This window comes from Tachysurus vachellii, chromosome 15, assembly GCF_030014155.1.
Source record: "Tachysurus vachellii isolate PV-2020 chromosome 15, HZAU_Pvac_v1, whole genome shotgun sequence".
In the NCBI taxonomy this organism is placed as follows: Eukaryota; Metazoa; Chordata; class Actinopteri; order Siluriformes; family Bagridae; genus Tachysurus; species Tachysurus vachellii.
The window spans coordinates 17,992,149-18,019,103 of NC_083474.1; the positions used below are offsets into that span (position 1 = coordinate 17,992,149).

Consider the following 26,955-nt stretch of genomic DNA (forward strand, 5'->3'; position numbering starts at 1 on the left):
AGGCTAATTGATTATTAGAAAACCATCACAATCGTGTTAGCACAGCTGAAAAGTTCTGTAGTGATTAAGGCATCAAGGAAAGTGGCCTTCTTTAGGTTAGTTTAGTATCTGGAGCTTCAGGAGTTGTGGGTTTGTTCACAGGCTCAACAAGGATGAAAAAAGAACTTACTTTTTTTATGGTAAGAACTTATGTTACCATGCTGTGAACTACTCAACAACGCAAAATGATTCTAACCCAAAAAAACAAGGAAATTTCCAAATAATCCCAAACATTTGTATGGTAGTGTATATACGTGGTGCATGTATATATATATATGTGTGTGTAGAAACATTTCATTTGAATATTTTGAATATTTCTAAATGTAATTTTATTTTATTTTAGTATTATTTAGTGTAAATAATAAGTTATTTAGTTGCCAAAGCATATAAGACTTTTACTAAGTGCTGCTCTGAGGGAGTAGTGGTTGATGTTGCATGGTTTTCCTTTAGGGGTCGATTTTTAGCTGAAGTGGGTGCCAATAGTTTTTTGCATATAAGCACCAGAACCACTCACTGATAAGTCTGACCTAAAACATTTGGAAAAGATAAAAATAAAAAAAACATTTAAAAAATGTTGACAACTTAATTGTAACTAACTATAACTAATTACTGTGTTGGTGAGTTGTTGTGAGTAGAATGTTAGATGTTAGCATGCTTGCTAACAAAAACAAGCTGAGAGGTTTTGCTCTTTGAATATCATCCTAACAAAAACAATTTCTATTAAATGCACAATTAAATAAAATGTGTTATATTAATGGCATGACATTGATGATAGCAGATAATTACACTTTTAAAGTCATGAATATTTAGGCTGCTTCCCCATCCGTACTAATTAACGTGTCAGTATTCAAGTGGCGTCTACTATATTTAGGCATCCTGGTTAGTGAGTCAAATGTATTTTGGGACACAGCCCTATTAGTTGCCCGACAGATTAACATCTCTGCTTTAAGATCATTCATAGTTACGGTCTGGTGTCTTAAATTCTAGATCAATGACTTTTAAATGACTTTAATATAAAAACAAAATGCAATTCGATTGTATTTGTATAGCATGTTTTAACAATATACATCTATGCAAAGCTGCTTTGCAGGAGTATGTAAATTCAGAATATTATTAATTTATCAGACGATGTGAGGCAGACGATGTGAGGAAGAAACCTTGAAAGAAACTCAAAAGGAATCCCATATTTATCAAATAAAAAAAAAAGTTATAAAAGAAGGCTGCATATAAATGTTCACTTTTAATTCAATTTTATTTGTATAGTGCTTTTAACAGTGGACATTGTCTCAAAGCAGCTTTACAGAACATCTATTCTAAATATAGTATAAAAAGGTTTATTATACAAAGATTAACATTAAAGAAAAGTTCTATTTGTCCAAAATGAACAAGCCTGAGGTGACTGAGGTGACTGTGGTGAGGAAAAACTCACAGGGGTGTCAAACTCAAATTTACAGTGGGCCAAAATATAAAACTGAGATAAAGTTTTAAACGGGCCAAACTGAATATTTATTGAAAAATGAACTGCAACTGATATGTAATGTTCAACCTTTTCATATGGGAACAAACTTTAGTTTTGCTTGAACACAGGATTTGGAACAACCATTCATTCATTCATTCATTCATTCATCTTCTACCGCTTATCCGAACTACCTCGGGTCACGGGTAGCCTGTGCCTATCTCAGGCGTCATTGGGCATCAAGGCAGGATACACCCTGGACGGAGTGCCAACCCATCGCAGGGCTTGGAACAACCAGAGCTTGATATTACAAACACATAAGAAATTAAATTTGAAATAAAAGACACATCAGTGGTGTTCATTTCTTATTTAAATAAATAAAATAAATGATGCCTCTCACTGGATCATTTTAAGTTCCTTTTTGAAGTGGATCTTTTTCAAAACTTCCAGGTCCTTATACTTCTCATAATGTTTTATTTCATAATGTCTTCTTATGTTATATTCTTTTGTTACAGACACGTTAGCTCCGTTAGCACATAATACAAACAGGTCTGTCCTTTATATTCGTGAACAGATAATCTGCCTCCCACCTGTCTTGAAAGCTCCTATTGTCCATCTATCGTTTGGCCATCCTCATTTGAGTGGCAGTGGAGGGTGTGATTATAAACTGTTATAAACACCAGAGTGTGTTATTATGAATTACGTCCTTTCTTCAGTCATATACAGTCCGACAATTGTGCACTGATCAGGAGATTGTTGTCCTTGAAGACCACATGGAGTTGGCATCTTGTGGACAAAGTTATCTTATGCATATTTTCTTGTTTTTCAGTACAATTCTTTTAGGTTGAAACCCTGAAAAAAGAAAAAAAAAGCTAAATACTCCTAATCAGAGTTGCATCATTGTGCAAGCAGATAAATAAATCATGTGCCCCACAGGGCTGACCTCATTGCCCACCTTTCTCTCCTCCTTCCTCTGTGCCAGTGTGATTGGATCTTTCAGCCACAGGGCTTTGGAGCATTCTTACAGCTCCACCTTTGTTCCAGCACCGAGATGCTCCGTGGTGCCTTTGGCAGCCGATGCTCTGCTCTGAAAGTCCGCTATATAATTCACTAGATTTATTGATTGCTTACTTTGCCTGCTTCGAATAGCTGCAGATGTTTAGAATGTATGAAAGGTGATCACTGGGACTGATAGGGGCTTATAGCAGTGCAAGAATGTAACTCTGCCTGCCCTGTTCGATAATTGATTGAAAGCTATTAGTGCTGAAGTGCTGTTAAACTCCGCCTTAATTAGTTTTTTCTGTTTTTTTTTTGTTTGTTTTTTTAAGCCAGTGATGTAATGACTGTGTTTGATGGGCAATGACAGATTCAGAGCTGATTGTATGCAATTGCTGGTTTTATGCAACTGTCACTTTGTGGAAGCAAAAAAAAGCTGGCAACATGCCTCCAGGCTCTGAATACACACAAATGCCTGCCAAAACCACACCTTTGTATTATTCCTTCGACGCTCTACAGACGTAAATAGCAAACATCACATTCAGCAGACTTCAGTGGTGTTTTTGGAGAACATAATACATTCTGTACTTCCATAAAGTCACTGTATTCCTCAGATATAGCCATACACACTGTTTGTAATTCACTTCTCACGCACAAGTTGTATAACACCGACGCTAACATTATCATGCAACACACGTACCAACACAAACGCACCATTTCTTAGATTTATTCTCAAATACCATGTATAATGCACTCTCACCGTCTAATGAATACACAAAGAGTGGCTATGAACACACACGGGCACACACACACACACACAATTTCTCAACATTTACTTTCAGCCCTTTTCACAGACGTTCATGATATTAAAATCCGAGTTCAAACTAAAACACACAATTTTTCATTTTCATTTCTGGTATTTGGTAGACACCTTTATCCAGAGCGGCGTACAAAAGTGCTTAAAAGTCTCTAGCGATGAAGACATTAATGCCCGGTTTACTAGGTTACAAACAGAGTTTTAGTTTTTTGTATTTATTTATTTTCCAATATACACATAATGATGTTAATATACACATCATAAGCACTGGTTTCAGGAAGAGGTAGGTCTTCACCTGTTGCCAGTGACTCAGCAGTTCAGACATCTAGGGGGAGTTTATTAATGACAGTGACAATGACAATTTATTTATACTGTATAGCACAATTAATTACAACTTCCGTCGACCAAAGTGCTTTCCATTAGGTCATTAAAAACAGAAAAATACACAACAAACAAACAGAAAAATCGTACAAATATCCCATCAGCCATGTGCTTTTGAAAATAAAAATGTCTTTAACCTGGACTTAGAGAAGAGGCTTGTTTAATGGACAGTGGAAAGGCATTCCAGAGCCTGGGGGCAGCAATACAAAAAGCACGATCTCCCCTGCACCTAAGCCTCGACTTTGGGGTAAACAATAGATCGAAGACCGAAGGGATCTAGTAGGTTGGTACTCAGTCAGTAACTCACTGAGATAAGGGGGGCCAGACCACTCCGAGATTTATAAACGAGGAGCAAAATTTTAAAATCCACTCTAAAACAAACAGGCAACCGATGTAGTGAGCGTAAAATAGGAGTAATATGCTCACTCTTTTTTACCCCACACAAGAGTCGAGCCGATTAATGTTATACAGCTTTATATTATTAGACTTATATTTAAAAGTGTTTGTATTTATCCCCAATGAACAAGCCTGAGGTGACTGAGGCGACCGTGACGAGGAAAAACTCCCTTAGATGGAAGAGGAAGAAACCTTGAGAGGAACCAGACTCTAAAGTGAACCTCATCCTCATTTGGGTGACACTGGAGGGTGTGATTATAAACTGGTATAAACACCAGAGAGTGTTATTATGAATAATGTCCTTTCTACGGTCAGATACAGTCTGACAATTGTGTACTGATTAGGAGGTTGTTGTCCTCAAAGACCACATGGAGTTGGTATTTCATAAACAGAACAGAAAAGAGCATCTTGATGCATAGCTACCTCTTAACTCTGAGAGATTGTGAGAGCAGTGCTAGTAGAAACAACTGCAGTACATCTGTACTCATTTCATGCAGTGAACTAATCAGCCAATCATTAGGGTTGGTGCAGTGGTTAAGACGTTGTTATGTTTATAGGAAGGTTTGGAGTTTAAATCCCAGGACCACCAAGCTGCCACTTCTGGGCCCTTGATCAAGGCCCATAACTTCTCAAATGCTCAGTTGTATAAATGAAACAAAAAATGTAAATGTTACAGTAATGCATTGCAAAGATGAATGAAGATTAAGGCGATGAAAAAAATGACTGTCTGTGATCATGACATGGATGATGCTACCAGATGGGTTGAATTGAGTATTTCAGAAACTGCCTGGATTTTTCTCTAGAGTTTACACAGAATGGTACAAAAACACAACAAAAATCCTGTGAGCAGAGGGTCTGCAAGCTGAAACGCTTTGTCGATGAGAGAGAGAGATCAGAGGAGAATGCTTTGTGCTGACAGGATGTCTATACAGCAAAACGCATCTCAGAACACAGATCAAACCTGGAGGTGGATAAGACACAACAGCAGAAGTCCATCAGGATCCACTCCTGTCAGCCAAGAACAAGAGTTATTTTGTAAAGAGTGATTATTTTTGTTACTGTATCCTTAGTAAGGGCAAACCAATCTGGCCAATTTCCTCTGACCCCTGTTATCAGCAGGCTTTTCCACCCACAGGTCTGTCACTCATATGCAGTCCTTTTTTTTTCTCAGCATTTTGTGTAAACGTTAGAGAGTCTAGAGATCACACTTTTTCTTCACTCTGATTGGTTTGATGCATTGTGCTGCTGTTAGATTATTGGCTGATTAGATAACTGCACGAATAAACAGGTGTTCCTAATAAAGTGGACGGTGAGTCAGAGTTTGTATTACTGCTGTGCTTGAAATTCTATACGTTCTAGTTTGCAATGTGGTCTTTAAATGAGGCAAAAATTGCTTTGTTGCAAGTTTGGAAATGGGCTTAGAATAATATTCATGTACAGCTGAAAGCAAAATTTTGCACGGTTATATATTTCTGTAGGTTATTATGTGAACGTGGAGTACGAGAAAATATATTACTTACATAAGAAGATGTCACTTTCCAACCCACAAAAACAAGGGGGGGTACAAACTTGCATGTATGTTTGTGTGTGTGTGTGTGTGCCTGTGAGTGTGTGTGAGTGTGTGTGCATGTGTGTTTGGCATTCGTGTTTATGTGCCTGTGTGTGTGTGCGTGCGTGCGTGTGTGTGTGCGTGCGTGTGTGTGTATGTGCATGCATGTGTGTTTGTGTGTGCATATGTTTGCGTCTGCGTGTGTGTGTGTGTTTGTGTGTGTATGCATGTGTACATGTTTGTGCATGCCTGTGTGTGCTTGTGCGTGCTTAATGTGCGTGTGTATGTGCATGCGTGTGCATGTGTGTGTGTGCTTGTGTGTGCTTAATGTGTATGTGTGTGCTTGTGTGTGCATGCTTGTGTGTGTGTGACTGTGTGTGTGTGTGACTGTGTGTGCCAGCTTGGATATAGTGTGCCTCAATTAGAAGTAGAATTTCAGACATAACGTGGTGTTACGGTTAGTTTGCCTATCTGAGCTGAGGCGTACACCATGTTTCTTGTGTGTATTATGTTTCTGGTGAAACCAAACTCTCTCAAACACAAGACCAAACTGATTGAAAGGATTTTAATTATAGTCTCTATTATATTTTGCCAATGCATCTCTTGTGTGTAGGAAACCATTTTTATCTCAATGAGGTAGATGTCTGTAGTCCTTCAGATTAATATAAACCCCCACACACTTTCACACACAGTTCTCTCATATATATTATTAGGTACACCTGTCCAACTGCTCTTTAACGCAAATTTCTAATCAGCCAATCACATGGCAGCAACTCAATGCATTTAGACATGTAGACATGGTCAAGACGATCTGCTGCAGTTCAAACCGAGCATCAGAATGGGGAAGAAAGGTGATTTAAGTGACTTTGAACGTGGCATGGTTGTTTGTGCCAGACGGGCTGGACTGAGTATTTCAGAAACTGCTGATCTACTGGGATTTTCACACACAACCATCTCTAGGGTTTACAGAGAATGGTCCGAAAAAGAGAAAATATCCAGTGAGCAGTGGGCAGTTCTGTGGGTGCAAATGCCTTGTTGATGCCAGAGGTCAGAGGAGAATGGCCAGACTGGTTCGAGCTGATAGAAAGGCAACAGTAACTCAAATAACCACTCGTTACAACTGAGGTATGCAGAAGAGCATCTCTGAACGCACAACACGTCGAACCTTGAGGCGGATGGGCTACAGCAGCAGAAGACCACACCGGGTGCCACTCCTGACAGCTAAGAACAGGAAACTGAGGCTACAATTCGCACAGGCTCACCAAAATTGGACAACAGAAGATTGGAAAAATGTTGCCTGGTCTGATGAGTCTCGATTTCTGCTGCGACATTCGGATGGTAGGGTCAGAATTTGGCGTCAACAACATGAAAGCATGGATCCATCCTGCCTTGTATCAACGGTTCAGGCTGGTGGTGGTGGTGTAATGGTGTGGGGGATATTTTCTTGGCACACTTTGGGCCCATTAGTACCAATAGAGCATTGTGTCAACGCCACAGCCTACCTGAGTATTGTTGCTGACCATGTCCATCCCTTTATGACCACAGTGTATAACGCGCCATGTCATAAAGCGCAAATCATCTCAGACTGGCTTCTTGAACATGACAATGAGTTCACTGTACTCAAATGGCCTCCACAGTCACCAGCTCTCAGTCCAATAGAGAACCTTTGGGATGTGGTGGAACGGGAGATTCGCAGCACGGATGTGCAGCCGACAAATCTGCAGCAACTGCGTGATGCTATCATGTCAATATGGACCAAAATCTCTGAGAAATGTTTCCAGTACCTTGTTGAATCTATGCCACGAAGGATTAAGGCAGTTCTGAAGGCAAAAGGGGGTCCATCCTGGTACTAGTAAGGTGTACCTAATAAACTGGCCGGTGAATGTATATGTATATATATATATGTGTGTGTGTGTGTGTGTGTGTGTGTGTGTGTGTGTGTGTGTGTATTTTAAAGGCCACACATCACAATTCCTCCTCTCTGACTTTGTGACCATGCAGATCAGTCTGAAGCAGAGCAGAGATACACTACTTATGACCTGTGTGAGGTCAGAGGTGCCGTATTCATGTAATGAAGGTCCTTAACCTGCGTTGACTGTCTGTCTTCTCCTTGATGCACTTCACACCTCTATTAACATTTTGTTTTAAAAGGGCACATGTTCCCATTTGCATGAAGGTGATCTCTGACTGTTCTGCTGTTACAGCATTTCTTCACTTTGTAACAACAGAATATTTGGAATATTTTGGGGATGTGGTACAGTAGCTCAGTGGTTAAGGTGTTGATCTACATTTACATTTACAGCATTTAGCAGGCGCCCTTATTCAGAGCGACTTACATTTTTTTTGTACAACTGTCCAATTGAGGGTTAAGGGCCTTGCTCAGGGGCCCATCAGTGACAGCTTGGTGGACATAGGAATCCAACTCACAACCTATCAATTGGTAGCAAAACACCTTAACCACTAGGCTATCACATCCACAATCAGCTACCAATCACAGGGTTGTGAGTTTCAATCCCAGGTACACTAAGCTGCCAGCGCTGTGCACCTGAGCAAGGCCCTTAACCCTCAATTGCTCAGTTGTATATTATGAGATGAAATGCAAGTCGCTCTGGATAAGGGCTTTTGCCAAATGGCGTAAATGTGAATGAATATTTAAACAGCTGTGAATTTTTTTGGAAAAACAGTAAATGAAATCAATTAACAGTTAAATTAACAGAATTAATTTAATTAATTCATTAAGGCATTAAATATTTAAAAACATTATAATTAATTAAAAAAATATATATTTTTTTAATGCTTGTGTGAAATATTTTAATAATGCTAAGAATTTTATATTTTCTTTTTATATTTTACATTTATTTATTTATTGCATCTTATTTGCTCTTGATAATCAACACTATTTCAAGGTTTCCTTTCTCCTTTAAATTTCCAGGTCTGTATCTTTTTTTTAATAACACTTTTAGGCAAGAAAATTCATCTTAAAAATTCAAAACCACTTCTTTAACAGATCGTCCTTGTGTAACTCTTGCTTCTAACATCACCATCACATGACCTCTGACACCTCTTATGCATGGTAAGTGAGGTCAGGGTCTTTATTTAGGCATCTCATCTTAACAATTCTTCCACTTTCTAGTTCACTGTCTCCATTTTTTCTTTCTTTCTCTCTCTCTCTCTCTCTCTCTCTCTCTCTCTCTCTCTCTCTCTCTCTCACACACACACACGCACACACACTCTGTGAAAGCAAGATCATCAGGCTGTCCTCCCTCTACTTGCTTTGCCCTGTTTGTGTCATGAAATATGAGCCTCATTTTACAGCCCTTCCAAAAAAAAAAAATAAAATAATTAAGAGCTCCTGCTGCTTCATCAGAATTTCTGAAGCACATTTCTCAGTTCTTGATGACTGTTATTTTTTCACCCTTCTGCTTAAAAGCTTAAAGCACCTAATTAAAACTACTAATGGTGCACTGGCAGAACGACTGCTCGGAAAAGTTTGTTTATTATTAAAAGGATTCTTTTATTTAAAAGAATTTCTCCGGCTAAGAGTTGTCTCACGAGAACGGAGTTAACGGCTCGTGATGTAGCAGGACGGTCGGGATTAGATTCATCTGTGCGTGGGTGTGATCAGATTTAAGAGTTGTATATAGCGGTTTTGTGAAGGTGAACTTCGAGTCACTTTGCTTATGATGCTGTATTACGATATCGTCTTCCTGAAAGCAGCAAATAAATTCTTAGATGCGCTTTATTTGAAAAGTGCTGATTAGTAATTAAAAACACAGATTTGATTTGATGTATTTATTTGTTTGTTTGTTTGTTTATTTATTTATTTTAGATACACCTACTATAGTCTTTGTATGCATGTAGTTTGATGGAACCTCTAACCTGATCCATCTAGAAAACAGGATCACTGTAGGACCTGATCGTATTGGAATAATAAATGTTAGCTGAGATTGCATTGCTTACCTGTCAGGTAATGAATGCTGACTCAGGCTTTTGTATCCTACAGTCTTAATAATCTATTACTTGATTACTTTCCTTCGACGGATTTTTTTTTTTTCAAAAAGAAACAGTCATAAGTCATAAATCTTTTTGACATTACAGTATGTGCGGTGCTCCGTACATTGTCTCTGAAAGCAGTGAATTATTAAGCGTGGGACATATCGAATTGGTTACAATGGATGCACGGACGATCATCCAACATCTTTAATCCAGTAAAAATACAGAAAAGTGTGAATTTACAGTAATATGAAGAAAATAATTTTCTATAGTCAAATGAAGATGCACTTTATAAGGAGCGCACTAGGTAGGTTATGTTGGTCAGGGCTGTTAGGTTACACCCTATGTAGGGAGTAGAGAAGGTGAAATAGTAAACAATTTGGGCTGAATTGAAGATGTGGGCATGTTGGTAGCTCAGTGGTTAAGGTGGTGGATTGCAAGTCAGAAGGTTGTGAGTTTGAACCACAGGTCCACCAAGCTGCTTCTGCTGGGCTATCGAGCAAGGCCCTTAACACTGAATTGCTCAGTTGTATAAAATGAGATAAAATGTTTATCGACCTGGATAAGGGCATCTGTCAAATGGTGTAAATGTAAGAAGGGGCTAAAAACTGTCTGTGTTTTGGAAACATAATAATGAAATGAAAATAAATTTGGTCCACCTTGTATGTCCTTACTTGGTATGTGGGTGAGAAAAACTAATCAAACTCAGTGTGGATATTTGGTTTCTTCATAGCTCACTGTCCAGTGACAAAATATACCATTCCAGTTAGTAATCTACTGCTGGATGATTCTAGCTAGGAGAGCCACTGAATCCATGACCTTCTATTGGAATCTATAACCTGTCAAGTAGTGTTAGACATGAGTGATAGTTTCCAAAATAATGGCTCGGTTAGAAATCATAGTCTGGGGAGATCATGGCTGTGTTGGTTTCGCCAGCTGCCTGGAGGACATGGCTAAAATGTTGGATCATCATTTCTTTTGACTGTGACCTCAAGTGAAGATTTTAAAGATGCACAATGTAGGACCAACAAAAGCAGCCATGTGTAAAGATATTATAGATTCACTACATGGCCATGACCAACAATAGTCACAGCTTTTATGCATCAGCCAAAGGAATACATTGATGCACAACTCAGTGGTAGAGAACGGTGATGAAGTAACCAAGAATCCCAAGGGCTCTGGCTCAGCCTGTGTTTACTGATTCGTAACTGTAAGCTGGCTTGAGGAACAAGGTTGTGACACAGTGCCTTGGCTTGTGCCATGGAGATAGAGGTTCTCAAGCCACAGCGCTGCGGTATCCTACAAAGCTATGCAGCATTGTTGTATTCATTCCAGACACTGACCTGCCTGGCATGTGGTAGCCTAGTGGTTAAGGTGTTGGGCTACCAATCGGAAGGTTGTGAGTTCGATCCCTGGTCCACCAAGCTGCCACTGTTGGTCCCCTGAGCAAGGCCCTTAACCCTCAATTGCTCAGCTGTATAAAAATGAGATAATGTAAGTCGCTCTGGATAAGGGCGTCTGCCAAATAATGAAAATGTAAATCACCTGACCTTTTGTTGATCAGGCCAGAACTGTTGCAAAGAAGATCTATGTCAAGTTTTTCCCTGACATCCTGCTTAAATTGGAGCTCCACACCATGCTCTATGATGAAGACTCTGAACTAGTACCAACACTGTTGCAGTTCCCAGTTTGTCTGTTTTAATGGCATCGATTCAGACAACAGTAAATAAGTCATCGTAGTCTCCTTACAGACACATTGAACCGAAGTAAGCACAGTTCTCTACTAGATTCCTTTAATTGCTCAAATATGGGGATATTCTAGAACTGTTCCAGTAATTTCCTGAATAAAAAAACATTCATTAGAATGATTATGTTCTATCAAGCACGCTCGATAAACAATGCCGTTGATTAAAGTCATACAGTATCCGTTCTGATTTTAGTGCAATTTCCTGCTCATAGTCATAACCCTGGAGTAAAAGTGTCTCTGTAGAGTACAGAGTGTTGTTGCGATGTATTTTTTTTTTGTTCTCTTCATAGATTTTAATGAATGTGTCTACATTATGGTTGCAGTTTCACTGAAATCAGAGGGAAACAAACAAGATAAAGAGATGGAATAATCGCGTTTATCATTATGGAAGTGTGTGTGTGTGAGTGAGTGTGTTTGTGTGTGTTTATTTTCTTCCCTGAGACTTGTTTTCCAAAACATCATTACCAAAGCAATTCTTATAAAATTGTAAAGTATGCCTTTGAACAAAGTCTGTCACTAACAGTTTAAATCATCTTCAACACGACGGTGTGTTTGGGGAAGCCACAATAGCGTTCAGTGTGGTGATAGTGATGAGCTCAGGGATTATTTCATCCAAGTGGTGAACTAAAATGCTCAGCTTTATCCGCTCAACATTACTAAGAACCCTTTTAGAAGTCACCAATATAGAAAAATCTCTGAGTGTGCGTTAGGGGAATGTCTTTGTATATCCAGGTGTATTCTCTTTGCTGTGCAGATGTTTTATGACTCATTATTTCCGGGCTTGACGTATACACTCCTGCGTATAGACTCTTAAGTACTAACACTTCCTTATTCCCTTATGTTTAGATGTGTCTTTCAATTAGCATCGCACATCTGTCTCACAACTCGGTGGTAACTTGGCCTTAATACACTGTTTTTCTTTTTAATTTTTTTCTTTTCACGTTTAATTTTTAATGAATGTTAACATACACATAGGTTAGAACCCCGATGACTAAAATGTCGTACTTTTTATAGTAAGGTATCAGCTGAATTGTCGTGATATATTCATAGAAGACAATCGACAAAGGTTCTGTCGTTATCTCAGTGCCGCAGCGTTGAATATAAAGCTTTGTTAAAGGTTACAGTGCCTGCTGTGACGTTTGAGAAATGTCATGGATTTGTCTCTGTGTATCAGCTTCTGACTATTGTCATATCTTAGAATTACAATTAATACCTTTTTTGTCAAATTTGCCTATTCTACTACTTCTCAAATTCCTCACTAAACAGGAATTTTGTCCTATATATAGATAGGATTACATTTACATGGTATTTTGGGGTAATTTCCTACATTACAGGTGCATTATACTGTATGTCTTTAATTGCATTGGGATTGGATAGATGTTTGTTTTTCCTCTTGCCCGCTTTATTAAATTCTATGCAAATGGCAAATGAAGCCTTAAGAAGGAAAAAATAAAATAAAAACCTTGTCTTATGTTATTTGCTGTATCTACTCTTATAGTGCTCGTATCCAAAATGTAAAACGGATGCTTCTCGTAAAGTTTATTACAATTTTACTGTGTTTTCACATTATTGCTGAAACCTTGCTTGAGCCCAAACTGAAATAAGGTTCAGTGTCTCTTTGATCGCTCGGATGCCATGTTGTGAACGTAGCGTGATCGTATGACCACGTGATCCAAACGTCTGGGCTCATTGAAAATACAGTGGTGAAAAATATAGCGGGTCAGATACAAGATCGCTAAAGTCAGATGTCAAATATTTCTTACTGATGTCTCTATGATAAACAAATCCCATCCGAATTGAGCAAAAGACTCAACGCTAGCTGCTTAAACATAGAAAAAGGTGGACACTTTTCTTATTTCCATGGAAAACAAGTTAACACTAGACCACACCCACTTCCAGTTTTGACACAGATAAATAAAAATCTTAGTTTTTAAAGTACTAAACAAACAGAAATAAATATACAGATAAGGGCATTGTGTTACACAATTATACAGCAATTCTGTTGTATTGTTGGCTGTCCTGAATGTTACTTTTTTCCTTTAGATCCTACTGTATATCCACAGGCAAACAATATCATCTCACGACCCCTATTACTGAACGAGCATGCAGGGATGTTTTGCCTCGAGGCTCAGTTTAGTTTAGTAGTTCAGTAGTCGTGTCATTCAGCTTCGTCTGCTCAGGTGTAATAGCTGTGTGCTTGTTCAGCACTTTGGCCAGTTTATACTTGCTGACAGAGGCAGTTTGCAACACCGTAATATCAAGCGTATGAATTAAAGCAGCAATCCATGTCCTGTAATGTGTAGTTCATTTTGAATTGATGGTAGAACTAATAGAACGTGTGTATTACAGTATAGTGAGATGTTAATTAAGCATTAATATTACTCATTAGTCTTATTTCTTAGACTTATTAATATGAGGATATTTCAGATTACGTCCCGACAGCAGGAGAGTATGGTGATGAGTGACGGAGCAGATTGTACATCTGTGTTGTGTTCTTTAATGTGGGTGGAATGTGTTCAGGACTGCATTATGATCCTGCTATCTGTGGGTCTGCTCTCTGGAGGAGGCAGTTGCAATACTAAGTGAACAATGTGCGTTTATTCTGCATGATGTGGTGTGTCATAACCTATTCGGAGAAATGTACTGAATCTATGCATCTAACAACTAGGGAAAATTGAGTGCAAATGTTTTCTGACCCTTGTTTTTGAGTGGAGAAAAATAGAAAAGCATCTCACTGTAAAACACTTACAGTGTGTGTGTGTGTGTGTATATATATATATAAACCCTGTGTTTTATGAGGGTGTTTTTTTCTATTAATGATGAATACTGATGAATAAAACAACAGATTTGTTAGTTTTGACATGCTCTAATTAATGTGGCATTAACGTTAATGTGTATGATATTTTAAGGCATGGAAAATTCACCAGACTCAAGTAGGTTGATGAGAGGAGTCAGGAGTCAGTAGGGTTCAAGATAACAACTCCTACAAGACCTAGAACTGAAATACTGACCTTTAACTGAGCTGCAGAATGAGACAAAGATACCAAAATAGCAATGCGTATAGGGAGAGTATTATTAAAATGGAGGAAACCAAAATGAACACAGGATGAAGCAAGTGAAAAGTCTGCTAAAAACTGCTTGGTTGATAGTGGCCTTGTTTTTGAGCTAAGACCAGTCATTATTTGAAATCTAGTTCCTAGATTGGACTATTTGAGGAATTGGGAGAAACAATTATTTGATCTTTATGTCTCCGATATTCTGAAGGTATGGACATAAATGAAAAAATGCTGCACTATAGCGCCACCCTTAGGCACTGTGTCACTGTGACATATGGTTTGGTCTTAATAATTCTTTCTTAGAAATTGAAAAATGATAAGAAAAAAACAGACTAGTGTGACGTGGCATGTTGGCTTTATCACGTTTTTCACCCGACTGTAACAGAAAACAAATTCTATTACATTTGACTTCATTTCTTATTGTGTCCTGACAAGCACGAAATAAATCCTTTAAGAAAAAAAAATAAAGAGAAAATTACTAGAAAAAAGAAATGGCACCCCAACAAATCATACTGTCCAAAAATCCCCCCACAAAAAAAGGCAGCTGTTATTGTTTTTTTTTTGATGACCTACATGCAGGGTTGAAACAGTGCCTGAACATAACTGCGCACAAAGGTAACACAAAGCATGCTTGTATTTGCAGACCTGAGGGAAGTCGTGTTTGTTATCCAGAGCCAGAGGAACTCTTTCCATGCTCAGCGAGCACAGAGACTCCAAACAGATCTGCTTTTACAGGCTGAAGCGCTCCAAGAGGTAAACTCACTCTGCATCACACCCTGTGTGTCATATTCTAATATACGGTTTCATTTTGTTTGTTTATTATTATTATTATTATTATTATTATTATTATTATTATTATTATTATTATTATTGCTGTTGTTGATACTATTTACATATTTGTTTATTTGTTCATTTATTTATTTATTTAAATGTAATTTTTTTTGCATCACACAGTCATCGTTAAATGTGTCGGTTGTCTTCTTCCAGATATCGCATTTTGCCATAGTTGCTAACAAGCATTTTAGCAAGTTCACAATCCGAAAGCTCTTCACACGTCTCTCTCTGCAATTCTCTCTCACAATTTGGTGCAGCATTTCCTTTCATAAAGCCAGCGTTTCTTAAAATAAACCATCAAAACCTCTACGCAGGAGTTCTCCTAAGCAGTGCGCTTTATGAATCATAGTGCAGTGACCTAAAACACACACACATACACATACACATATGCATACAAACACCTGGCGGCATACATACATATTTCATGTTAATATTTGATGTTGAGCAGTATGGTGGAACAGCAGGGGTTTAGTCTACTCAGACGGTCTGTGGTTTTATTCTACCTCCTCTAAACATTGGCTACTAGCTAAAATTCAGGGTAAATTCCTGCAAATTCCCAGGTTAGGCTCCTGAGCCACAAGTGTTTACAAAAGGTAAAGTCAAGTGAAATTAAATTACGCTTAAAGAAATCAGGTCTAGTAACATTTTTACTTTTCTATATTCTAATCATTTTGTTTTTTTCACATGCATATATCTAATGTATGGATGTTTTTGTTTTTTTTTCCCACACATTGCTTTATACATAGATGTACAGGTACATACACAACTGTTTGTGTAAAAGTCACAAGCAAAACTGAGCACAGAATCTATGAATACTGATAAACTCACCAACAACACAGACGTCACTGGGTTAAAGTTACCGCTGTGCTGAGAATGCTTCACCTCCCACGGATAAATATCTTCACAGCAGTGATCCAGTGGTGGTCCATTTCCTTTGATAGCAAATAAAATGTGTGCGTGTTTGTGTGTGTCTGTGTGTGTCTGTGTATCTGTGTGTGTGGTAGGAGTATAACAAATGTGAATGCATTGTTCAGAATGTGTTCTAAATGGACAAAAATACTGAGAGTAATAGGAGTTGGCGAACCGCAGTACATCTGGTTGAGACTATAGATGAACCAAAAAAGGTTTTTGCTCTCATTGGGTTTGGCTCCTCTTTGGTTGGAGGTTTAATTCCTGCCTTTGTCCTCTGTGTGTATGGAGTTTGCTTCTTCTCCCTGTGGTTTGAGGGATTCCTCTGGGTACATCAGTTTTCACCCCCAGTCCAAACACATGCACTGTAGACACCTTTAAATTGCATGTAGTGTGTGAATGGGTGTGTGAGAGTGTGATTGTGCCCTGCAGTAGGTTAACACCTTGTTCAGGGTGTCACACCTTATTCTACGAGTCCCCTGGGGTAGATTCCAGGCTCCTTGGAAGAGCACTTCAGAAGATGGATTGATGGATGGATGGATGAATGGGTGAATGAATGGGTGTATGAATGGGTAGGTTTGGATAAGTGGATGGATGGATGGGTGTGTTTAAATAAGTGGATGGATGGGTGTGTTTGGATAAGTAGATGGATAAATGGATTGATGGATATATGATGGATGGATGGAGGGTCACGTGGATGGATGGATGGATGGATGGATGGATGGATGGAGGGTCACATGGATGGATGGATGGATGGATGGATGGGTTTGGATAAGTGGATGGATGATTACATGGGTGGGTGGATGGATGTATGGCTGGATAGATGAATGAATGGATGGATGGCTATGAGAGATCAATCAGATATGACACTTGCATTACATTAATGAAGCTGAATCTGAAGAACCATCAATTAAAAAACTGTCAAATGTCCCAACAACAGGTGACAGTTTTGACATTGTTGGGACATTATTTTGCGGTTTATGTTTTGATGTTTATTTATTTAAGGCACAATCTAGGAGTCTATATACAAAGTTCCCATGTGGTTGTTCTGGATAAGGGCGTCTGCCAAACGATGTAAATGTATAACCGATGGTTATGGGGTAATGATGATTTTGATGTATTGTCATGAAGTAATCTGTATTTGTAGCTAATCAATCAGTATTAAGCTCCCCTGAATGAGTATGTTCTCTACTTTGACAGTTCATTTTAAATCATGAATGTTATTTCATGCTTCATTATAAATCAAGACTGTAATTTCAAGGTCTAGTTAATGTTCCTTCCACCTCAGTGTGCTGATTTAATTTTATCACACAATACTGAATATATTGGTATACTGAATATTCCGTATACCTGCGTGATTGTGAGTGTAATATTGCTTTCAACAGAACTTTATATCAGTACGTAACATTTCAGACACAATATAACCTAACGTACTATTTGTCAGGCCCCCGGATACGGTGGGAAGGAGACAGACCCATCGGCAGGATAGCTTCAAATGATAGGGGTTTAATACAGAAGGGAAACAAACAGACATCCACACGACACGGGGAACTAACGTAAATACACTAATGAATCCGCGCTGCCATCGGTAACGCGGCTCACATATATACATACAGTGTCAATCACAGGATGGGAAACAGGTGAGGAGACAGGGAGGAGCGGACGAAGGCGGGGCAGACACGTGACAATAATAAAAACATTCGCACGTGTCCAAAGGTCCGCGCTGATCCCTGACAGAACCCCCCCCTTAAGGCGCGGCTCCCGAAGCGCCAAAACCCGACAAGGTCCAGGAGGGGGGGGAGGCCCACGGTGATTGGCAGGTGAGGGGAGCAAGGACGACGGCGAGGCCAGTGGGGGGAGCAAGGACCACGGCGAGGTAGGCGAGGGGAGCCAAGGCACACGGCGAGGTAGGTGGGGGGAGCAGGGCACACGGCGGCGCAGCCAAAGAGGGCCGAGCGACGTCCACAGCCGAGCTGAAGGGCCGAAGCGACGTCCGCATCCGAGCTGAAGGGCCGAGCGAAGTCCACAGCCGAGCTGTAGGGCCGAGTGACGTCCACCGCCGAACTGAGGTGCCGAGCAACATCCCCCGACGCACCGCGGCCAAACCCCCGCCTCGGCGACCAGAGAAAAGGGGCGGGAGGGCGGGAAGGATCCTCCGCCTCGGGCCCGCAGCACCCCCCGCGGAAAGAGTGAAGGTCCGAGCTGGAAGCTATCCTGCTGGGTCTGCTGGGTCTTAAGGCGGATTCATTCTGTCGCGCCCCCGGATCCGGTGGAACGGAGACAGACCCGTCGGCAGGATAGCTTCAAATGATAGGGGTTTAATACAGAAGGGAAACAAACAGACATCCACACGACACGGGGAACTAACGTAAATACACTAATGAATCCGCGCTGCCATCGGCAACGCGGCTCACATATATACACACAGTGTCAATCACAGGATGGGAAACAGGTGAGGAGACAGGGAGGAGCGGACGAAGGCGGGGCAGACACGTGACAATAATAAAAACATTCGCACGTGTCCAAAGGTCCGCGCTGATCCCTGACACTATTCCACACTCGCATTCACGTTAAAGGTGCTTCCGAAAGTGAAGCTTTTCTTAATCTGATGAGCGTTCATGTTTTAAGTTGAAAAATATTGTTTGCCATGTGTGATGATGATGCGTTACAAACCCTTTTTGAAATGGTCTAGGGAAAACAAGGTACATATAGTACACTGAACGTGTACTGGAAAATAATTACACACCATTACGTCAGCAACGTTTTTGTTTATTTTAGTGAAACCCAATACCAACTAATCCAAGATATACTTATTTACATAAATTTACAATTTATATACATTCGTTAACCAAGCCAAAAATCATTCACAAAAGAACGGGGACAAGAGAAAAGAACAAGACCGTGCCAAATCAAAGAAAGAAACAAAATATAACCAATTTTACTAAACAGAAAACAAAACTTCTAATCTAACTCAAACATCAATATTCACAAAAAACACTACATTGAGCAAAAATATAAATCTTCAGCGTCCAAGATACCCTAAATACACTACCCTTACTAAAACCAAAAATACAAAGAGTGGCACGTGTCACTAAACTAGTGTTCTATACAAAAATTGACAGCTCAGTGTGGCACATGTATATCACGTGATATCTTACCTGTTCTTTATCTCTTTCCCCGTTTAGTAATGTCTTTTTATCAACCAGATAGAAACGGTGAGAAACACCAGAGAGAAAAGATCAAATGGGCCATGAACACTGACTTATCAAAGAACACAGACTTAACTAACAAAGATTAACACAAAGATGGTTCAGGGCAAAACAAGCACGCGAGACAACCACCAAACAACAAAAGAACGTGTGGCGTGCCAGAGAACTCCCGCCTCCTGCACAGGTGCGCTCTTTAATCATCAACTAGGGAGCCCTCATTGGTGAAGCCACGCGTTGTCGTCACGGTGATTGGCAAAAGAAAATTGACCACTCAGGTACCCGCATCACCCGGCTAAAACGAAAGTAAAGGCAAAGAAAAAAAGAAAAGGGAAGAAAACAAAAACAAAATACCACTCCCAAAACAAATAATAATGTTGGACGTAACAATGCAGGGGGGTCACAGTGGCTTAGTGGTTAGCACGTTTGCCTCACACCTCCAGGGTTGGGGGTTTGATTTCCGCCTCCGCCTTGTGTGTGGAGTTTGCATGTTCTCCCCGTGCCTTGGGGGTTTCCTCCGGGTACTCCGGTTTCCTCCCCCAGTCCAAAGACATGCATGGTAGGTTGATTGGCATCTCTGGAAAATTGTCAGTAGTGTGTGATTGCGTGAGTGAATGAGAGTGTGTGTGTGTGTGTCCTGTGATGGGTTGGCACTCCATCCAGGGTGTATCCTGCCTTGATGCCCGATGATGTCTGAGATAGGCACAGGCTCCTCGTGACCCGAGGTAGTTTGGATAAGCGGTAGAAGATGAATGAGAGAGTGAGTAACAATGCAGCTGACAGTATTGTAGTTATGGTTCAAACCAAGAAGTGGAAATTTACCTGGATAACACAGACGAGTGAAGTGATACACACAGAGAAAGTGTGGTTTTAGTGTGGTTAACCCTCACGTGTCTTTATTACCCAAACCTGTTCCCCTTGATTAGTTTGTGTATTTAATCCGTTGCGTGTCTTTGTTTAAATGTAAAGTATACACTCAGTGTTACTTATGAAATCTACTGATACCAAGCCTTCTCATTCTGCCAGTCGGCCTGATTTTGATCTTCTTTTTTGTTTCTGGTTCACGATCATTAGTCTTTGTCCTGTTTGTTATGTTGTTTGCTGACCGCTCAACCTTTGCCTGCTTCCTGTTGCAATATTAGCACATTTAGGATTTGTCTGCTTGCCTTTTTTGTTAACCCTCTTTACCAAAGTCCTGGTGTTTCATTCTGCTGGCAGAACTGATATCGACTTACCGGATATTTTAAATCCGTATATAAAAAATTTATTATTTTAATCTGATAGAAAATGAGACAAGACTTTGTTGGCTTTCGGTGTGAGATGTTTTTATTTTTGTTGCGATAACCTTACACATGATTATAGTGGTTAAAGATAACCAATTTTAGATAATTATGAACAAGCACTTGGGGTATCTCAGAGAGCAGAAATGGGTTTGGTATCACTGTGTACTTTAAAGATACAAACGTAGGTGGTGGTCTTTCGGTTGAGGACAATTTGGGGTTTCCACTGCGGATCAAATGGTTCGCATATTAGATCTAAAAATAAATAAATAAATACATCAGTCCTGAACTTGGCCACAATAATACAAGTACAAATTCATTTCCTGGTCTCTGAGAAAAAGAGTTTTAAACACTTTAAACTGGTTGCTGTGTGTTACATGACAATAGGACATATTGGAACGGAGTTCTTTTTTGAGGGACAGGCTCAAGTACTATAATGCACCTTCAATTTCCTCACTGTTTATCCCTCAAGGCTTACTAGGAAATCCAATTTCTTAGATATAATTTCAGCCATTTCAGAAAATTCTGAATGGTGTCCTTGTTAAGACAATAGCTTTATCTGGAGTTTTTTAAGATATATTGGACATATTGGACCGCGGTGGACTGGAACTAACTTTTGTATAAATGATAAATTAATACATATGAATATAGAAGTATGTGTATGAAGGTTAAGTGTAGACATTTAAATGCTAAATCAATTTGTACATTTTTTTCTTTTACCTAGGTCATGGTTCAATTGTGGCCTTAAAGCTGTATTTCATAGAGTTAAAAAGAAACACTGCACAAAGCTGTATTCTTTACAGAGATGTTAAACGGAACATCACTTATTTATTTTTATATCTTCAGTCCTTCCTCCTGACATGTTCAGCACTGTCATCAGCAGGAGCTCGGGTTCCACATCAGAGAACTCCGATCCAATCTGAACCAGATTAACTACCGTCTGTCTTGCTCAGCTTTAATTATCTCTTCAGCTTTCTCCATTGCTTAAAAAAACAGTGTTCTTTTTTTGTTTTGTTTTTTATGTGATTGAGTTATATAATGGTAGGTTATTTAGATTTGTCACCCATCTTCTGACTCTATAATATCCACCTGTCAGCGCTCTAGCCTGCATGGATGCGTGGTTTGATGATTAATGAGTGCAAAGCGAGTTTCGCCCCTAAGTTCGCGAGGCAGATGTTCTCGACAAGATGTTAGATGAAGAAGAAGACCAGTGATGTGTGTTTAAGAGAAATATCTTATCCTATCTCTGCTAACTTGTTGTCAGATGGTGTTTCTGATAAATTCTAATCCCTGGTTAATATGGTTTAATTGACAGCGCTCATGCTATCTCTGAAGCTAAAGGTCTGATTAGAGTAGCACAAGATCCATACTGAATCAGTGAAGCTGACTGATTGGATCGAATCAGTCCCTTCTCCATTACAATGCAAGACACTACCTAAAGAACTTTTCACAATGTAATCCCAAAACACGAATCCCTTTTATCTTATTATCAGAATTAGCTTTTTAATATCTGCTACAGCTTTTGTATGGTGTGTGGTGAATTTATCGTTGGCATAATAAAATTTCATCCGCTGTAGTCTTTATAAAAAGGACTTTATTTTTTAAAGAAAACATCAGGACTAAATTAGACTGATTAGCCAATAGGAATCAGCTATTTACCAAAACCATAGAACTTGATGTGAACCTTCATTACTGCTGACTCAGCATTGTCGTGCCTGTATATATGTGACTCATGGACTGTCATGCCTTGAACCAGTTTTGTGTCAGTCAGCTGTAGGGTCTGGTCTTTATCAGCAATCATTTAAAGTCTTTGACAGGAAGGAATTAGTGCTGGATCTGTGCTGAACTCAGAGTTTACGATGACCTATTAGTTCCTCAGGAGCTCTCGGTCACACTATTATAAACTGTCGTAGAAATGACATTATTTACATTTACACTATTTACTGTTCAGTGTCACCCAAATGAATCTGGTTCCCCTCAAGGTTTCTTCCTCATATCATCTCAATGAGTTTTTCCTTGCTGCTGTCACCTATAATATAATAATATAGTAATAGATAATATAGTATTTTATATTTTAAATTAATATTTTTAATTAATTTTAAACTTTAATTGTATGTATTCATTTATGTATTTTATTCTTATTTTTTCTTCTTCTTCTTCTTCTTATTATTATTATTATTATATATTTTTATTTTTTTTTTCCTTCTGTTTCCATACTTACGTAAAGCCGATTATAAAGACAATGGGAATTGTTAAAAGCGCTATACAATTAAATTTAATTTAAATTTGAAACCTCATCTAAGGAAATTTTTTAGCGTTTATTTATTGTATTATTTAATGTGTGGTAGCGATAGAGGTGGTTCTCAGCCTCAAAAAAATTGATGGCCTCGTTCAGGCATTAATAAGGAACGATCCATCTGGCGATGCTGTGCAAGACCAGATTAACTAAACATAAAGACATAGGATCCTACCAGGAATTCCCAGAATCAGTTTTTAAACCAAGATTGCATAAACATAATTTCAGAATCCTCCTGTTTAACTACTGTTAGTGAATGTGTTTTTTGGGGGTTTTTTTTTCAGTGTCCCTAGAGTACAATGCTACCACCACCACATTTTACTGTCGAGGTTTTCTATTTTTTATCTTAATCTTGGTCTCATCACACCAGAACTCGTGTCTTTACTTGGGTCATTCTCATGCTTTTATATCGCACTTCTTGAGCAACAGTTTCTTTAAAGCTACACCTCCCACAGTTATACAGTTCTTAAGCGTTAAGAGCGTTTGAAATGAATGCCTGGTGCACTTTCACTCCAGTCCTTCAGAGTGACTCATGGCCTCACTGTGGCTTCTACACCAGTCTCTACTGAGGGACAGACTTGTCTAGGTAGTGCTCAGGTGCTATGATGCTCCTTCCATTTCCTCACTGTTTATCCAACAGCACTTATTAGAAAGTCCAATCTCTTAGATATTATTTCACCCAATGCCTGAAATTTAATTGACTTATCTTCAATTTCACTCCTTTCCTTCATTGACAGTTTAACTGAGGTTTTTTTCTTCAGAAATTAAGCATCATGTCCTTGTTAAGACAATATCTTTATATGAAGTTTCTAGAACCTTAGATGTTAAATAAATGCAAATAATTTCCACAACCCTAAGCTTTAAATTATGAAAAAAAAAGAAAAAAAAAAAAAATATATATATATATAGTTTCTTTGAAATACTTGCTGATCAGTAAATCATATTCAGTTTCAAGAGTTTGTACTAGTAATGCTGACAGGAAGAATATGTGCATTTATCATTTGTTATTCTAATCTGATCGGTCCAGAGGAATATTTTATATAATATAATATATTACGAATTCTCTTGTAAGCCACAATATAATTTATCATTTTTCTTTAAATTGGCTTATTTATATTAATCTGACATCTGAAAAAATTGGTCTTATTCTTTATTATTATTCTTTATTATTTTCTTTTTTTCCCCCCTTTTTTTTTGTATTTTATAAAAAATTTTATGTCTATAAATAAAAATGTATTGACATTAATAAAAATGTCAGTGTAGGTGAAATGTTCTGAAAAGTTCTAGGCACAATAATACTGTCTATAAATAATGTGTCTAATTGTTAAATTATTATTATTATTATTATTATTATTATTATTATTATTATTATTATTATTATTATTATTATTATTATTAATAATAATAAAAATACTACTACTACTAATAATAATAATAATAATAATAATAATAATAATAATAATAATAATAATGTAAGAGCCTGTATTAGATTTTTTATAGTTACAGCCAACGTTTCCTAGTTAATTCTAGCATTGTGTCGAGGTCTTGACTTTACAACCCAGAGAGTGCCTGACATTAATACAGCATTCATTTAGGACCTGCCTGAGAACAAGCAGTTAATAATAAAGTCCAGAAAGGTTTACTAATTAAACTGTAATAAATTATCAATTTTAGAAGTTCAGACACCTCTCAGAAACATTTCCTAATGATGAATGCTGATTAAATAGCAGATCATTATTATATAGCATAATGTATTTATTTTTAATATTAGAACTATGTCGTTAAACGATATTATTGTTGTAATCTAGTCTTACAAGTAAGCTTATACAAAGCTAAAGATATTTTTGATGAATTTGATTTCTGAATCTTTATATGCAAAATTAAACCCTCTGGCTAACACCACAAATTAGCCTACTGAAAGTGTTTAATGAGATTAGGGACGTGTTATTATTAGTTTTGTGCATTATAACCTCATTAGCTGCTCTGTGTGATGAATTAGAGGTAAGTGCACACCTAGTCGTTTGTGTTTTTGTGATATGTAAATGAATCGTTACACCTGAGCGGCCAAGATTTTGACTAATTACGTGTTTCTGCGGAAACCGAACGCTTCACTTTGTCTAACGGAGCTGCCTAATGATTATTATTATGTTGTGCAATGTTTGAAATTATGATTAGTCATCACAGGTATTCAGGAAACAGCAAACAAAATAGTTTTATTACACATCATTATATCATTTTTAGATAAACAAACATTAGCATTTCTTTCACACAGCACACTAAAAGCCTCATGTTCCTGTAAATTTATAAGGACCGATTAACATATTTTAATAAATATGTCACCTGATTGCTGTCCTTATATTCCGACATTGGGGGAAAAAAATCATAAACACAACAATTATCAACATTATGGGAAATTTCTCTATAAGAAGCTAGCATTTCTATTAATTGAATTAAAATATTTGTAGTAAAATGTAGTAACTGATGGTTCTGAATATTATTATTATTATTATTATTATTATTATTATTATTATTATTATTATTAAAATAGTTATTAATATTAAAATAGTTATTAATAATAATTAATAGTTAATAATAATAATAATAATAATAATAATAATAATAATAATAATAATAATAATAATAAAATCCCCAAGATTAATTATTTCTTATATAATTGCCAGGTACTGAGAGGCCACAAATGCAACAATGATCATGTAGTTTTAATCAAGAAAAGGCAAACAAAATGTCCAAAAAGTCAAGCAATATAAAGCTCAAGAGCAGGCGTAGGTCAGGAGATCAGCAAACAAAGGATTAGGCAAAACACAGGAATCAACTCACGAATCCGAGCGTTCAAACACAACGATCGCTGACATCAGGACCGAGTGTGGTTGAGCGTATATTTCACAGTGTTAGAGGAGTGTGTGTGCGTGTGTTTTTGGGAACGGTTGAGTGATCAAAAGTGCAGTGACTGTGTGCATGTGTGTTCTGTGATTTGTAAGCCATGGTGCATGCTGGGAGTTAGAGTTCACTGAATCATATAACCTGACAATAATATACACTGTACACACTATACACTCACCAGACTGTTTAATAGGAACAGGATCTGATAATCAGGTAATGATGTGACAGCAGTGCAATGCATAAAGTCCAGCTTTAGATCCAGTTCATGTTTACATCATACATCAGAATGATGGAAAATGTGATTTCAGGGACTCTGACCTTGACAGACAAGCTGTGAGCTGTGAGCTTTGAGGAGGATAAGCTTTGAGGAGGATGAGCTATAACAGGAGAAGACCACATCAGGTTCTACTGCTGTCAGGCAAGAACAGGAGTCTGAAGCTACAGTGAGCTCGGACTTACCAAAACTGGATCAAAAGAGAACATTTTATATATCATCTTTAGAGCAGAGTTACAGGTGTTCCTATTAAAGTGTCTGTTGAGATACATTTCTGTAGTTCTGAACCAGTTTAATACCCTGCACTTGTTCATCTCTGTCAGGCATCTTGCTATGTTGCTGTACTCCACCTCATCATAGTTTGTGGTCGTAATTTAGCCATTTTAGCTTCATCTTCTAAGTCTGGTCATGAACACTGGACAAACAAGAGCACAGTTGGGCTTGCATGAGTGTGCAGAAGTGTTAAGAATGTGCTGACACAACATCCCTGTGATTGTTAGGCACTGTATTTGTTTTTACAGGTTTTTTGAGGTTGATCTTGCTGTGCAGCAGTGTGCTACAGGAGCTCGTCTGACTTTCAGATTCACTGCATAGATGCTGCCACAAGATGTCAGCATTAGCATGGGGAATGAAGCCATGTCTTACATCTGCTGAAAGATATACAGCATTTTTTTTTCTTTTTTTTTTTTTATAAATAAAATCAACCAGATTGCATTGACATTAATAAAAATAAGTTATGTGGGTGAAATGTTCTGGAAAGTTCTGGCTCCTTCCTATAAATAGGCAAAATAATACTGTACACATAAATAATGTGTCTAATTGGTA

At 38.2% G+C, this 26,955-nt stretch overlaps 1 protein-coding gene across 1 annotated transcript in view; it reads left to right on the top strand.

Annotated features, from left to right (window-relative positions):
- b3glcta (beta 3-glucosyltransferase a) overlaps positions 1-26,955 on the top strand; it is a 158,675-nt gene that overhangs the window by 56,276 nt on the left and 75,444 nt on the right. The window contains exon 4 of the mRNA XM_060888076.1: positions 15,074-15,183. Coding sequence (XP_060744059.1) covers positions 15,074-15,183 — 110 coding nt within the window. The remainder of the gene's footprint in view (positions 1-15,073; positions 15,184-26,955) is intronic.